At 37.9% G+C, this 14,427-nt stretch overlaps 1 protein-coding gene across 1 annotated transcript; it reads left to right on the top strand.

The window, feature by feature from the left end:
* Positions 1-467: 467 nt before the first annotated feature.
* On the top strand, positions 468-11,953 carry MBIP (MAP3K12 binding inhibitory protein 1). The gene is given in 9 exon segments (XM_054400230.1): positions 468-490; positions 492-642; positions 2,347-2,568; positions 2,692-2,788; positions 4,253-4,318; positions 5,949-6,101; positions 8,453-8,550; positions 9,848-9,886; positions 11,011-11,953. Coding segments are annotated over 9 exon segments (960 nt in total). The 3' UTR covers positions 11,122-11,953.
* Positions 11,954-14,427: the final 2,474 nt, after the last annotated feature.

Here is a 14,427-nt window from a genome sequence, read left to right as displayed (position 1 = left end):
TCTTTTTAATACAAAGCCTCCTTTGGATTAGCAGCGAGTAAAAATTTCAAGAATGTGGCATGGTGTGATATCAAGACCTTGGTCATGTAGGCACAGATACCTTTGCAGATCTCAGAATAAAATACATGAACTTGTAGGAGACTGCCATCCTGGGTGGGTGTTTCTTCCTAGTGATGGTTCTGTCATCTGCTGAAAGAAAAGATTTGAGCGATTAACATGAACAGTGTGTTTTCATACAATGGTTAATTGAATTCAGAATTGACTGAACGTTAAAGACCAAATTAATGCAACAGAAGTCTGATGTAGGCAGTAAAGAATTTTTGATTTTGAATATACAAATGCTAGCTTGCTTTGAAAATTGGCAGCTGCTTGAATTACAATTGATGTCAAACCTCCTCATCTAAAAACGGGTTCTGTATGACACTGAGCATAATTGTTGTCCTGTAGAAGTCTTGTATACTTTTGTGATGGTAATACAACATAAGAACATAATTTTGTTGTGTTTGTTTTGCCTTCTTGAAGTTTAACCTTGGAGGTGATATCGTGAAAGTCGTAATCGATTGGAGCAAGCTTCAAAGCACATCAGCACTTCAGCCAACATTGCTCTTTAGTGCACTTCAGCAGCATATTTTATGTTTGCAGGTAAATATTTCCTTGGACATATTCAACTTGACAGAAGTGATCAACAACTGAATGCAAGTTATATTACCTAAACTGTAATGTTTCAGTAGTTTTGATCTTAGATTGCAATGTCCAACTAACAAGAATGCAAAATTATTACACACTTGGGATTCCACTGTGCTTCATGGGTACTCTCACTTATGGATAGTTCAGGTTACTGGTGGGAATAGCCTCTGTAGGTGAGCAGGCTGAATAAATGCAGCCTCATTGATTTCTAGACTTGCATTTACAATGCAATACATCTCCATCTATGGTGGGTTGTAATTAAGCAATAAGACACGGCAGGTGTGTGTCATGCTATGATAATGATTCCATGCGTTGGGTGAGTTTTGAGGCTCATGGAGTGCTTTCAGTGGTTCAAGAAGTGGCATTATCCCAGCATGACACATCCTGGAGTGTCTTACTGCAATTAAATATATTTTCAGCGTAGGTGTGTTGTGGGGTTTTTTTTTTTTTTTAAAGAGTAATTTCTTTGACATTAATGCCTCATCTTGCCAAGTAGCCAGTCACCATTACTGACACTTCTTTTAACTATTTGAAACTTTGCCATCATTGCAAAAGTATGTGTACTTTAGTTGCATAGTAGGGAGGGTGAGCAGTTTGTCATCTGGTAGCTGAAAAGTGTTTTGACCTTGATAGTTCATCTGTAAAAAGTGGGGATTGAATACCGGGTTTTTGCTTCAAGTGCTTAGTACTGAGAGGAGGAAAAAGGAAGTTCCTGTATTTGCTTGTCTCTAGGTAAAAGAAAGACTCTTTGTGTTTGCCAGACATCCACCAGATCTTTGGTGTGATAAACAAAAAGAGAAAACATGCAAGATAAAAGCAAGTAAAAATTACATTCAACTGTAAGAACGCTGCAAGTAGTAGTGGCTGGTAAAAATCTCATTGCCTTAAAAAAAAAAAAAACAACAAACTAAAGCAGTGAAATTTCGACTAGATGGAAGTGGCAAAAAAAAAAAAAGGGGGAGGGTGTGATATATATCTATTTACTGAGGGTTTGTTATTCCATCTTGTGCAAGAGTTATTGCAGTAGAATAAGGGTTTATTTTTTGCTGCTGCCAATGTCAGTGCCTTCTCTCATTTAATTTCATGACCTAAGTAGATAATCAACCGTGTCAAGAAAAGCATGTGTTCAGGTTAATGCCTATGTATTTCATGTCTGTTTTCTCTCATTCACTTGGGCAACTGCAGTTTCAAGTGGAGAATGTAGTGCTGTGGTGATAAAGTAAAGGCTGTACAGTGGGAAAGCATTGGCTTTCATGTTAAGGAGGAAAAATACTAAGACTTACTGTTCTGAGTAGGCATTTGAATGACATGTTAATTAAGTGGCATTGGTGCCAGTGGTTGAAGCTTTGATTTAGTAGTAGCAGGGCAGATTTTTACAGAAATTTGGGAGTTTTCCTAGACAAACTGTAAAAGGCACAGGTCAATAAGGCTGGCATCACGATGTACACAGATTTTGGAACTATAGCTTTTTTGCTTCTTAAAAATTTTATTCCTGTGCTCTGTCAGAGGCAGATGTAGTAATTCCTAAAATTATTTCCAGCGGTCTGTTACAGAAAATTTAATAGCACTTGGCTTTTTGCTTTTTATTGTTTTTTTTTTTTCTTTTTACTGTTTTGCTTTGGTTTTGTTTTAACCTAACATAACGTTTTCTTTGTTCAGCCTCTTTTAGAAAAACTCCAGTCATTGATTAAAGAGGAAAACATAGGCCATATTGAACCTGCAGGTAAAACAGAAAGCCAAACTTGTGAAACAAGTTTAGATGTTTATGATGGTAAATGTCAGACTGAAGAAAAGTATGCAGCTTATGACCTGGGAGATACAAAGGAGGCTTATATTCATTTTGATCCAGAAGTGGTCCAGATAAAAGCTGGAAAAGCAGAAGTAAGTGATTTGAATCTAAATTTGAAAATAATAATAATAATAATAATACTAGTAAAAAGGCTTTTCTAAATTTTAAATGTTAAGACTGAAATAGAAACATACCATCGTGTTTATTACCTGCAGATTGACAGGCGGATATCAGCCTTCATCGAGAGGAAACAAGCAGAGATCAATGAAAATAATGTCAGGGAATTTTGCAATGTTATTGATTGTAATCAAGGTAACTGGCTGGCCAGACTTTAATCTTCATAGCAATTTAAGTTGTTGTGGATTTTTTTAATTTTATTTTATTTTACTCCTTTATGTTTCAAATGCACTATTCTATATTTAAAGCAGACTAACTTTGTTTTGAAGTTGCATGTGCACTGCAGATGTTGTCAAATGTAAAAAAAAAAAAAAAAAAAAAAAGAAAAGGAAAGTTGTCACTGGAAGACAAAGTTTACTACATTCCATACAGGAAGATTTTAGCTACCACTGTGTTCTTTTTAAGAAGAGTGATCTTAAATCAGATGACTTTGTAGCTATGGTCCCCAGTGTTTTTGCTAGATATCAACATTTCTGAATTGTCCTGTGAATTTGCCAAAATGTCTTGTGAATTGCATATTTAAATTGAAGTTAAATTAAGGCTAGTTAAATTACAAAGAAGTAAATTTTGCAATCATTTTTAATTACTACCTACTTAGAAAATCTTTTTCCTTTCAACATTATTCATGCTATTGGTGTTTTTAATGTACCAACTGGCACAACTGGCTGTATCTATAACTAAACTACCTTAAATCCATCTGTAAGGCTGGATTCCATTAGCATGATCAGTAGCTCTGTAACCAAATGCTTCTTAAAAGTGAAGACACTTTTATGTACATAAGTAGTACAGAGACATTTTCTAAGTACCCAGGAACCCAGATGTGCCTTGTCTCTGTGATGTACTTACACTTTCAGAGATCAAAGCTTACTGTTCCCTAAGCGTTACAGGAAGAGAGTTTAACTCCTTGAATATTAGTTGGAGTGAAAAAGACATCTGAAATCTAGTATGCTAGATAGCAAAACCGTGATTTCTAAAATTGCTAATTAAGTACAGAAGAAATGCTGACAAGACCTTCCTTTGTATGTTCAGGCATAATAAAATATGTGTAAAGCTTTGGTGTGTATGAACAGATTAAAATATAAGCATTAGAATAAACTAAGATGGCCTATACTGTAGGTTTTTGTGGTTAAAGAAATTAAAGAAGTTACTGGCATCAGAATAAATGCAGGAAGGTGAGAAAAGAATGCAGACAAGTAAACTAGACCAGTCTAAAGTATAACATTTTTGCAAAAGGAGAAGAAAACAGAGTAACAGCAGTAAGCAGGGAAAAGACTGCTGAAGAGGAAAAAAGAAATAGGTTACAGAGAAACACAGTGAAAAGTAAGAAGCAAATAAAATGTAGATTGGAAGAAATTTGGTTCTGATCCAGTAAACTTTTATATAGATTGTGCAGGCCTTTACATAAGTGACTTATCCAATTAAAACCAGTAGGTCCATGCAAGTGTGTGAAACTGTTAATAAGCAAATGTTTATAGAACGAATGAAGTATTTCTGATGGGTTATTTCTTAAAAGCCTCAAAGTTGATATTGGTTAGAATAATTTAAATTATAAATACATAAAAGGACCTCACTATTAAAATATTATCATTATTTATTTAGAAAATAGCTGTGCCAGAACAGATGCAATTTTCACACCCTATCCTGGATTTAAAAGCCATATAAAGGGTAAGAAAACTGTTTTTAATACCCATTTGTTAAGAGTGTCCAGGTAGTAGAACAGCACTGATGAATTTTACTTTAAAACTTCTTGCAGAATGCTCAAAAAATGCAAAGTTAACATACTGGGTTTTGAGTCTGGTGAATATTTTTACATCTTTGCCTACTTCTCCAAGGTTTCCAGTCTCATAACTGCTTCATTAAGCTGATGGTTATACACTAAGGACTAAAACAAGGTAGCCTGTTTTCAGTGGCTGAAAGGAAAGATGCAAAAGATAAAGTCAGACAGAGGAGCCAAACAATTCTTAGCGTTTCTTCTAGGGTGAAGCCAGCAGTCCAGTTAAAGAATTCAGATTAAGTAAAATTATCTTCTACTTTTTATAGTCAATGTAAAGTGTATTGAATTAGAAAATAGTTTTGGGACACAGTGGAAGTTCTGTGACACAGATTTATCAGAAGTGACAAGCAGGGGAACAAGCTCACCACTTCAGAGCTGCCCTTTGGAAAGGAGTAAGTAGTGTAAAGGATTGTTCAGCAGAAGTTATGAATAAAAGATGCTTGTCCATCTGTTGCACTTGAGGTATACACAAGTTACTCTGTGTTTAAAACCAACCAACCAAAAATCTCAGAAAAAGAAAGAAAAAAAAAGCCTCTCTTCCATTTTTGAGAGTGGTAGTATTCAGTTATCCACTTAATATCTTGGCTCTAGAAACCAGTTAATTATTCTGAATTCCAGGACATGGTGATGTATGATGATCATAGAATTTTTTCAGTTGGAAAAGATAGGTGAAAGCCTTAAAAGGTCTTGTGAGCTATGAGGGAGATGGGGAAGTGAGTTTGCATTTTGACTCTGATTAAGACTAACTTTTTTAAACTGGGTGCTAGTTTGTAGCTTGAATGGTAGTGTATTACAGGAAAGAAGTTTGCACTTCAAGTAACTGAAATCCAAACAGTTCATAACTGGGAATTGGAAGTAAAACCAGCATAAACTGAAGTAATACTGTAACAGATAGCCTTTATGAAGTACTGAGTAAGAAGATGTGTGCTTCAGTGTCTGGAGTGCTTTATAGTCTTCAAGTCTGCAGTACACAGCCATAGTCCTATCAGGAAGGACCTGAGAACTAACCATGATTTAAAGAGAAGTGACCAATATCTTCTGATGAAGACCTCGTTCAGCAGGGGAAAAGATAGACCCAGAAGCAGGTGAAGAGTCTTTAAAGCTGTTAACCCAAATAACAAAACTTAGAAGAGATTCATAGGGGTTCTTCTGGTTATATACCTCCCCTCATCTTAGTGCATTTATCTGGCCTCTTCTTTGCATTCACAACAGCTCACAAGTGCAACTGCTGATAGGCAGCAGATTTTCTGCTCTTTCCCAGCAGCTGATGGCAAATTCTTAACACTGCCTTTGAACAGGAATGTATGAGTGATTCTTGTACTTTACATATGTAAAGTGTAGTTACTCATGCAAAAATAGGAAAACACTTACTTGTTCTTAATGTGTATGGGACACTTCACATGAGAGAATGGTATGAAATTGATTTAATACAGGTTTTAATGTTTTACTGTTTTGATCGTTTTAGTTGTATGTACTTTGTGTTTCACGTGCACATACGTTACGTTTGTGTTCTCTGCCTAGTTTCTAGGGTAGTAAATACATACGGGCCTCAGACTAGATCTGAAGGAGCACATGGGTCCAGTCACAAAGCAAATGTGCCTATTCATGATTGTGGAAACCAAGCTGTTGAGGAGAGATTGCAAAACATTGAAGCACACTTGAGGTTACAAAAAGGTTTGTATCGTGTTTTAATTTTGACATTGGTGTGCCAGTTTGTACTGCAGTTACCATTACTGTAGTAAACCTGGGCAAGTCTACAAAGGCAGTGACTGTAAAACAGTGGATAGATCCATGAAGCATTTAGTGCTCTAGGTCTAATGCTTAGATTCTTACACCCAGAAGTGGAACCCTGATTTATGCTCAATTTAGGATGTTGAGTTAGTAGATCTACTTTTGATGGCAAATGAGACAGAGGCATTGCAGACCAAGATTTAAAACTGGAATATTTGGAGGTCAGGAATCTCCATAGCCAGTGGAGTCCTTCTGCCTTGACCCACTAAACATGAAAAGCTGAGGTTAGGACTCTGTCTTGCTTTGTGGACATCATGTGGACTAGGGATAGGGATAGGATGAACCCAAAAGACAACCTGAAACTGTTTTCTAAAGGTGGATGATTCTTGAAATAGAGTAGGGTGTGAAGCTTGTTTCCCAATATGTGGAAAGCTTGTTGTCAATACTTCCCTTCAGCTATACAAACAGAAGCCCACACATTTCATTAAAAAAACCCAAAAGCCCTAGTCACCAGGCTACTGACTTTTAAAAAAGTAGTTACATTCTTCACCCCAGCCTGTTTTCTAGAGTATAAATCAGTGAGACAGTTAAGGAGGAATCAATATTTGTCTTGAAAAATGTTTTCAAAACAGATGCTCAGATCTTCACCTAATAAAGTGAATGTTGTATACATCACACCGCAGACACACGCTGACTTTTGTCACCCTTATAGCTGTCTCAAAAATAAGATGGTTTTTGTGTATGGAAATATAATTTGCATGTGGCTGAACAGCATAAGGTTACAACATGTAATAGCTTTGGAGTTTATGCATATCAGGGATAATGATTGAGGGTGGCTAAGAAGAAGCCCTTACTTCCAGACTGAGCCTATGATAGGTGACAGAATTTTGTTTGAAGGAACATGTCAGCTAAACTACAGTATAGGGGAAGAGGATGAAAATGTGCAATTCTAGCTCAGCTCCTGGCCAAACCAGCATTCTCAGGGAAGGCTTCAAGATCATTTATTTACCTCAGCATCTGTGCAGATATCTCCCTCAGCTACCTGCTTTCCAGTTTTTGTTTCTGAAGACTGAAAGAGTTGTTCTTACCTGCTATTTTTCAGAGCTAGCACTGGCCCTTTCCCTTTACAGTAAGAGATGGCAATATTAAGAAGAGTGAGAGATTAGCTGATTTAATTAGTAGCTGCTGAGTGATGAGTAGAGAGCACAACTGCAAGAGGGAAGCTAACTGCAAAATTGTCCACCTGAAATGAGAAAATAGATGAATGGCAAAAAAGACATCAGTGTTTATCTCAGTAGTTTGTGGAATAGAATTTTCTTACCTAACAAACCTAGAAATAAATCGAAACAGGTGGGAAGAGAAGTAAAAGTTTGCGAAGGCTTTGGATGTCACTGCTGTCAGAACCAGCTGTAGCTGGTAGCCTGTAGTTAGTTGTGATAAACAGTTATTTAAGTGTATAAAATACTATGTAGCTTAACTAAGATGCTTTCTAAGGCTGATCTCTTGATCAGTTCTTGCATGGGTAAACAAATGCAAGCTGCTGTAGTATAGCTGCAGACAGCAAATGAGGTGGTGTTTTTTGTTGCTATTGTTGTGACGTTTGTGGTTTTGGGTTTTTTTTGTTTGGATTTTTGGGCTTTTGTTTAGTTCATTTTTCCTCCTGAAAGCTCTGTTACTCCATTACACGCACACACACACGTTCCCCACCCCAGCTTCTCTCATCTCTGGCCAGGTAAACTCTGTTCTTTGTCAAGTGCAACTCATACCTGTTCTCTAACATCTGATGCTCACTGGAGATAGATTTCCTTCAGAACAATCCTAGATTATGGAATCACAGCATATGTCTGGCTGGAAGAGACCTCAAATTATCCAATCCAACCTTTGACCCAGCGCTGAAGGGTCAATGCTAAGTCATGTCCCTGGCTATCAGTGCTGCATTCATACGTGGTCTGCCATCCCATCTGCTCTGTCCTAATGTGGCTGTCAGTTTCGAAGTGGTAACATTTGGTCTATGACCCACGTGTGCTAAGAGTTATCATTAGTTGTTCCAGGGACCTTGTCAGACATACTTCATCACCTCTGTAAAGCTGTCTGTTGCCTTCACTGATTGCACTGGCTTATCAATCAGTTTTTACTTTGAATGCTATTAATTACTCTTTGTTTTTATTATTTTGCCCACTCATTTCAGCTACTGGTTGATAGCTGGACTCAAGGAATTCACTGGTAAAACTTTAGTTTAAAAAGTCATCCAAGCACTTTTCCTGATTTCTTTGTATTTGTACTGGTGTATTTAGGTGGTCCTGTACCAAGAGACATTTATCAGAGAATTAAGAAGCTTGAAGATAAAATCCTTGAGCTGGAAGGACTGTCTCCTGAATATTTTCAATCTGTAGTAAGAAATTCTCTCAACTTTTTTTACCATACCTGAATGCATTTGGGACTTCTGTGGCTTAATTCTATGATAGACAAAAACCTAAGGAGTCAGAGGGCACAGACTTCTGATAGATAACTCTGGCTTGGTGTAATGGTTATATTTAATTTTTCAGTTCATATTTCTACCTAATTTCTTGCTTGAAATTAAATAGTATCTGTTTGGAGTTAAAGCCACTTGAACTTAACTAATTTGTAAGAAATGTATTCTAGATGTTGGGTTTTTCCCCTCCTGCCTTAAAATCTGAAGTGTTTCTTATGACAAGAAAATTGACTAAAGTTTTCATCTCGATACAAATCATTAATGGCTTAAATCAGTTGAAATCCTTTGGGCCTCTGTACATGATCTGATTAGTAAAGATCAGCTATGTGAAATAACTTCCAATAAGATGAGAGAGTAAATCCTTTAAAAAATGTGTTGTGTGGTTCTGTGATTTTGTTTTCTTTGTTGCTAGTCTTCAGAGTTCTGTCTCGTTCTGAATGGTAAACCTTATCTTTCAGTCACCAAAGGAGATGAGAACAAAGAAATTTAGTTGTTACTACGCCAGGCTGTGCTTGGCTGTCAAAATTCCTTGTCTGTTATCTTCCTTTTCTTTCCCCATGTAACAATAAGAACGTCCTTTTACTGTTGATCATATTTGAATTTATATCTTTTCCCTTGAGACCAGACAGGAATCAGCAATTCAAAAATCAATAGCAGTGTTATAAATTTTTGTTACATATTTTGTGTTTGGCACCAGTAAAATCTTTTATTTGTGAGGCTATTCCTTCAAGTGATTAGAAACCAGAAGTTAAAACATGCACTTTCATAAGCTGAAATTTCCATAGAAAGTGCTTTAGGGTCTTCTCTAGAATGGAAATCAGGGAAAGATCTGTGATGGTGGCAATAGTAGCGTTGTGCAGTAATTAGGTATTTATTTTTCTTTCATATGGGTGTGCATACAGGAAAACTTTTATGGAAAAAAAAATGCCAACAGTTGCAAAAGGTGGATATTGATGTTGGTTTTATCTGAAGGAATTTCCAGTTAAGTTGACAGTTGCTTGCTTCCAAGTATGGAGAAGCTTCAACAGCTTTTGACCGCTCTCCTGTAGTATTTCTTGTGATCCAAAGTATTTAATTATAAAAAAAGTTTCTGTAATCCGTGGAATGGCAATCAGTGTCCTTTCTGTACTTTCGAAGGCTTTTGCCAGTCTTGTTACAGAATTACTTGTGGTCCTCTTCAGTGCAACATTAAATCTGATTATATCTTTTTCTTTAGAGCTGTTCCGGCAAGAGGAGAAAGGTTCAACCTCCTCATGTAAGTGCTGTTAAGTTTTTACCTTAAGTTTACAATGTTCTTAGTGAAAAGTGGTCAGAAATTCTACCAAGTAAATACCTAACTTCTCAGAAATAGCTGCATCAGTACTGGATAGCTTGCTGACCAAGAAAGAGAGGGAATGAAACAGAAAATTAATTGGTGTCATAACGAATTGAATCTTCTAAGAGTCTGTAGTAGGATAGGTGCTTCGATCGATCTTAATGATGTTAATCAAGCTGATGTTAACAAGCCATTTGTGAATTCTGATCAGCCTGCTAGCAATATCTTCTGGTTTGGCCTTGTTTTGTGAATAGATGTTTTGTGGGTTTTTTTAATTTATTTTATTTTTTGAATTATCCACTTTTACTGTCTCTTCATTAAGTAGAAATAGCCAACCTGGGCAACAGCGTTACAGAAAGACCTGACCTTATAGCAGATACTAACCTAGGTCAGTAAGGTTTACTGTTTTCACTACTCTGTCAAATAAGGCAATGCAGTTACTGTGTACATAGACCAAAAGAGAGTATTTCTCCTGAGTGCAAGTGAAATGATAGGTGGAACACTGTCTGCTACTAGCCTTCACACTGGAGACCAGTGGGCTGGGGAGAATACTTAGAATAGGATGTAGGCTTGTTCCTCTATCCTTCTTCTATCAGGTGAAATATTTTTACTAAAAGGATGATGACTAGTTCTTTGTGTTAGATTAAAAAATAAATACATTTTTAAAAATCAGGTTCAGTGGGCACAGAGAGATTGATTTTGGGCAATAGGTAAAAAAAACCAAACCCTTCTGGGGTAAAGCCAGGTTCTATAATATCTAGATAGTCTCAGCCAGTGTTTTAATATCAAAAGAATCTTTTGTAATTTTTATGAACAGGTTTAAACAAGCATCTAATGGAAATTGCATGGATGTATTAAATCTGTGATTAGGACTATCTGTTTTCTCTTAAGTTTACATTCCTTTTATTTCAAGTTTAAATAGCCATAGACCAGATTCAGACAATTGTGCAAAAGTATTTCTGTCATTTAGTGTGATCTGCAGTGACCTCAAGTATCAAGTGCCAGGCCACTTATCTAGCAATTACGAGATGTAAATGATGGTGGGTTTTATTTTGTTCTTTTAGCAGAACTATTCATTGGCTGAACTTGATGAAAAGATCGATGCTATAAAACAGGCATTGCTGAGGAAAACAAAAGAAAGCAAGTCCAAGGAGGCTGAGCGGCTTCTTCGATAATACAAACCCCTTCTTTTCAGAATCTTCACCATGCTTTACCCGTAGCCACACCAGAGACCTGAGTCATGTTCTTTGGGGATGACTTTCACAGTGAAGCAAAGCCTGCATGTAAGCTCCTTTTGGATGATCTTGAAAGCATCCTTTCAGAAGAACTCATTTAAGAACAGTCTTAACTAATGAAATAATTGAAAATGAACAATGTTTTAGGAATAGCATTCTAATAATCCATTCCCTTCTGTTGTAAAGGAGGATTGCAGCATTGTTCATATGTGTCTTAACCCACATACAAAAGCTACATTTCACATGTAATTTGGTGGCTGAGTATTCAGAAGGGCTATCTTTGACATATTTTTCATGTAAGTAGTCTGCATAGACTTGTGAAATAAAATGAAATACTTACTCTTAAGTAAACTGTCTTAGGAATAAAAACAAACACAAAACCCCCTTTACAGTATGCATGCTTGTCTGCTTTTTATTTACCCCCTGTATTTGCCTCTGTTTCCACAGCTGTTAGAAATGCTGTGAATTGCATTTATGTTTGAAAGACGGCTATGGATATCCTGTATGTATAACCTGTGCTTCACTTCCTCAGTCTCCTGTAGGAATGCAAACTTCATACCATGCTAATAAAATTAATATATTCTAAAGACCACTCCAGGGGAGGTTTTGACAGGCATTAGCTTTTCTCATCCTTCTATATGCAAGCTTACATGACTTCTGAAGCAAGAACACTGAGTATGTAGTTAAAATTAAAGTCAGACCTTTTTGCCACACAGTTCAGTGTAATTTTGGGTTTGATGGTGGGTTTTTGTTTCAGTGTGTGTTTGTTTTAATAAACCATTTTCTTATGTATACCAGTTGTGGTTTAGTTGTTGTACCTGGCTTTTTCTGTAATGAATTGCCTGCTACTTGGAAGATCTCCTGCCATGGAATTCTCATTCTCTTTCTCAAGATGGCAGCAAGATTGCAGCTAAGGCTTGAAAACATAAGTGGTGTCCCTCAGGGGTCTGTACTGGGACCTGTGCTGTTAAATATTTTTATCAATGCCATAAACAGTGAGATTGAATGCACCCATCATCAAGTTTGCAGCTTACACCAAGCTGTGTGGTGGAGTTGATACACCAGAAGGATGGGATGTCATCCAGAGGAACCTGGACAGGCTGGAGAGATGGGCCCAGGTGAAGCTCTTGAAGTTCAGGAGCAAGTGCAGGGTTCTGCACCTGGGCCATAACAATCCTCACTATCAATACAGATTGGGGGATGGGGTGTTAGAAAGCAGCCCTGAGGAAAAGGACTTGGGAGTGCCAATGGACAAGAAGCTGGACATGAGCAGGCAGTGTGTGCTTGCAGCCCAGAAGGCAAATCACATCCTGGGCTGCATCAAAAGAAGTGCTGCCAGCAGATCCAGAGAGGTGATTCTGCCACTTTGCTCTGGTGAGACCTCACCTGGAGTACTGAGTCCAGGTCTGGAGCCCTCAATATAGGAAGGACATGGACCTGATGGAGAGGGTCCAGAGGAGGGCCACGAAAATGATCAGGGGGTTGGAGCACCTCTGCTATGAGGACAGGCTGAAAGATCTGGTGTTGTTCAGTCTGGAGAAGAGGAGGCTCTGGGGAGACCTGAGAGCAGCCTTCCAGTATCTGAATGGGGCCTTCAAGAAGGATGGAGAGAGACTGTTTACAAAGGCCAATGGCTTCAACCTAGAGAAGGGCAGATTTAGGTTGGATATCAGGAAGATGTTCTTTACTATGAGGGTGGTGATCTAGTTGGGGATGTCCCTGCTGACTGCGGGGAGGTCAGACTAGATGGCCTTTAGCGGTCCCTTTTGGCTTGGACCATTCTATGACTCTATGAAGATGCATTGCAGCAAGACAGTAGCTAAGGAGACAACAAGAGAAGCACGCTGGATGATAATGTGTTATTAACATACACATTAACATATAAATGGTACAGGTACACTGGAAGAATGTCAAGGTATTCATCCTGCTTTGTTATTAAACTTCTGCTGTTCTTTTTGTTTCAGGTTGTTAATTTCTTGTACACTTCATGCTAGTGTACCAGTCCTTTCCAAGAAAAGTTCATTGGAAAGATACCTTGGTGTAAGTTGCACAGTTTTCAGAGGGCTGCAAAGCTCTTGAATTTTCCCTTCCTCTGCTATGACTTCTGTGTGTAGAGGGATGGGGGAACAGGATGCTAGTGGTCTCACTTGTCCTCACCTACCTTTTATCTCATTGGGCTTTGTCTTCTACAACTAACCTGCACTGTAAGGACTATTTCTGCCGAAAGATGATCTGTCCAATCCACCACACTCCCAAAATAAAGGGGCTACAGGATAGACCTCATGCACTATCCCTTTTCCAGAACCAGCAATTATGCTGGTTTTCCTCTGTACCTGTAATACTACAGTGATTGGTGGGGCTCCAGTAGCTGAAGAAGTCTGAAAGGTAATCACATATGAATGCAAACCAGAGGAAGTATTTAGTATTTTGCTGGCATGTCTCAAAACCTTTATCAAGACCTTTTTGCTGATGCTGGGCTGATCTACACTGTCTTCTAAAACACCCCAAAGTGTTCTTGAGAACTTTTTAATCTTTGTTAAATTTTTAATCTTTCTCCACTTCCATCTAGAGCTAGCAATACAATGTAACACTGATGATGCCCTCCCTCATATAGTGTTTTCCACTTTGCTGCTCCTGGCATCTAGAAGCCTGTGTTAAAGAGAACCTGTGGCTGCTGCTTACTATAGAAACATTTCTTGCTTGGTTTAAGGTCAGGTTTTAATCTGAAGCGGACAAAGGGGTAGTTTAGATGTGCAGGTTCACTCCAGAGAAGAATTTACTGAATAGATTATACAGAAGCATTTTTGTAGGTCACTTAGGTGATCCTGTTCACCATCCCCCAGTGTATGTAATCCCAGTAAGGTTAAAGGTTTACCTGTAAACAGACATTAGTGCTTTTGTGGAAACTCCTCTGTTGCCTGCAGCTTTTCTGCAGCATGGCAAGAACAACTTCTGTATGGCAGGAAGCATTCTGCCTGGCTGTCAGTCCAGAGCTCTTCAATAGGCAAGCAGGTGGAGAAAAATTCACCCCCTGTTTTCTTTCAAAATGGTATCTCAGTCCATGAGCAAACACTGCAATAAAAATTAGAAACATTGAGCCAATTGTTCATGAATTTAGGTTTATAAGCAAATGTGGTTTAAAGTCTGTCTCACCTTCAACACGTGGACATTTGAGAGGAGGTCTCAGCACCACTACCCAGTGCCCCTGTCCTAGTCAGCAGTGGAAATTCTATTGACATCAGTCAT

This window comes from Indicator indicator, chromosome 4 (genome assembly GCF_027791375.1).
Source record: "Indicator indicator isolate 239-I01 chromosome 4, UM_Iind_1.1, whole genome shotgun sequence".
NCBI classification, from domain to species: Eukaryota; Metazoa; Chordata; class Aves; order Piciformes; family Indicatoridae; genus Indicator; species Indicator indicator.
Note: the sequence above shows the minus strand (reverse complement) of the source record. Positions and strands in the feature narration are given on the sequence as shown.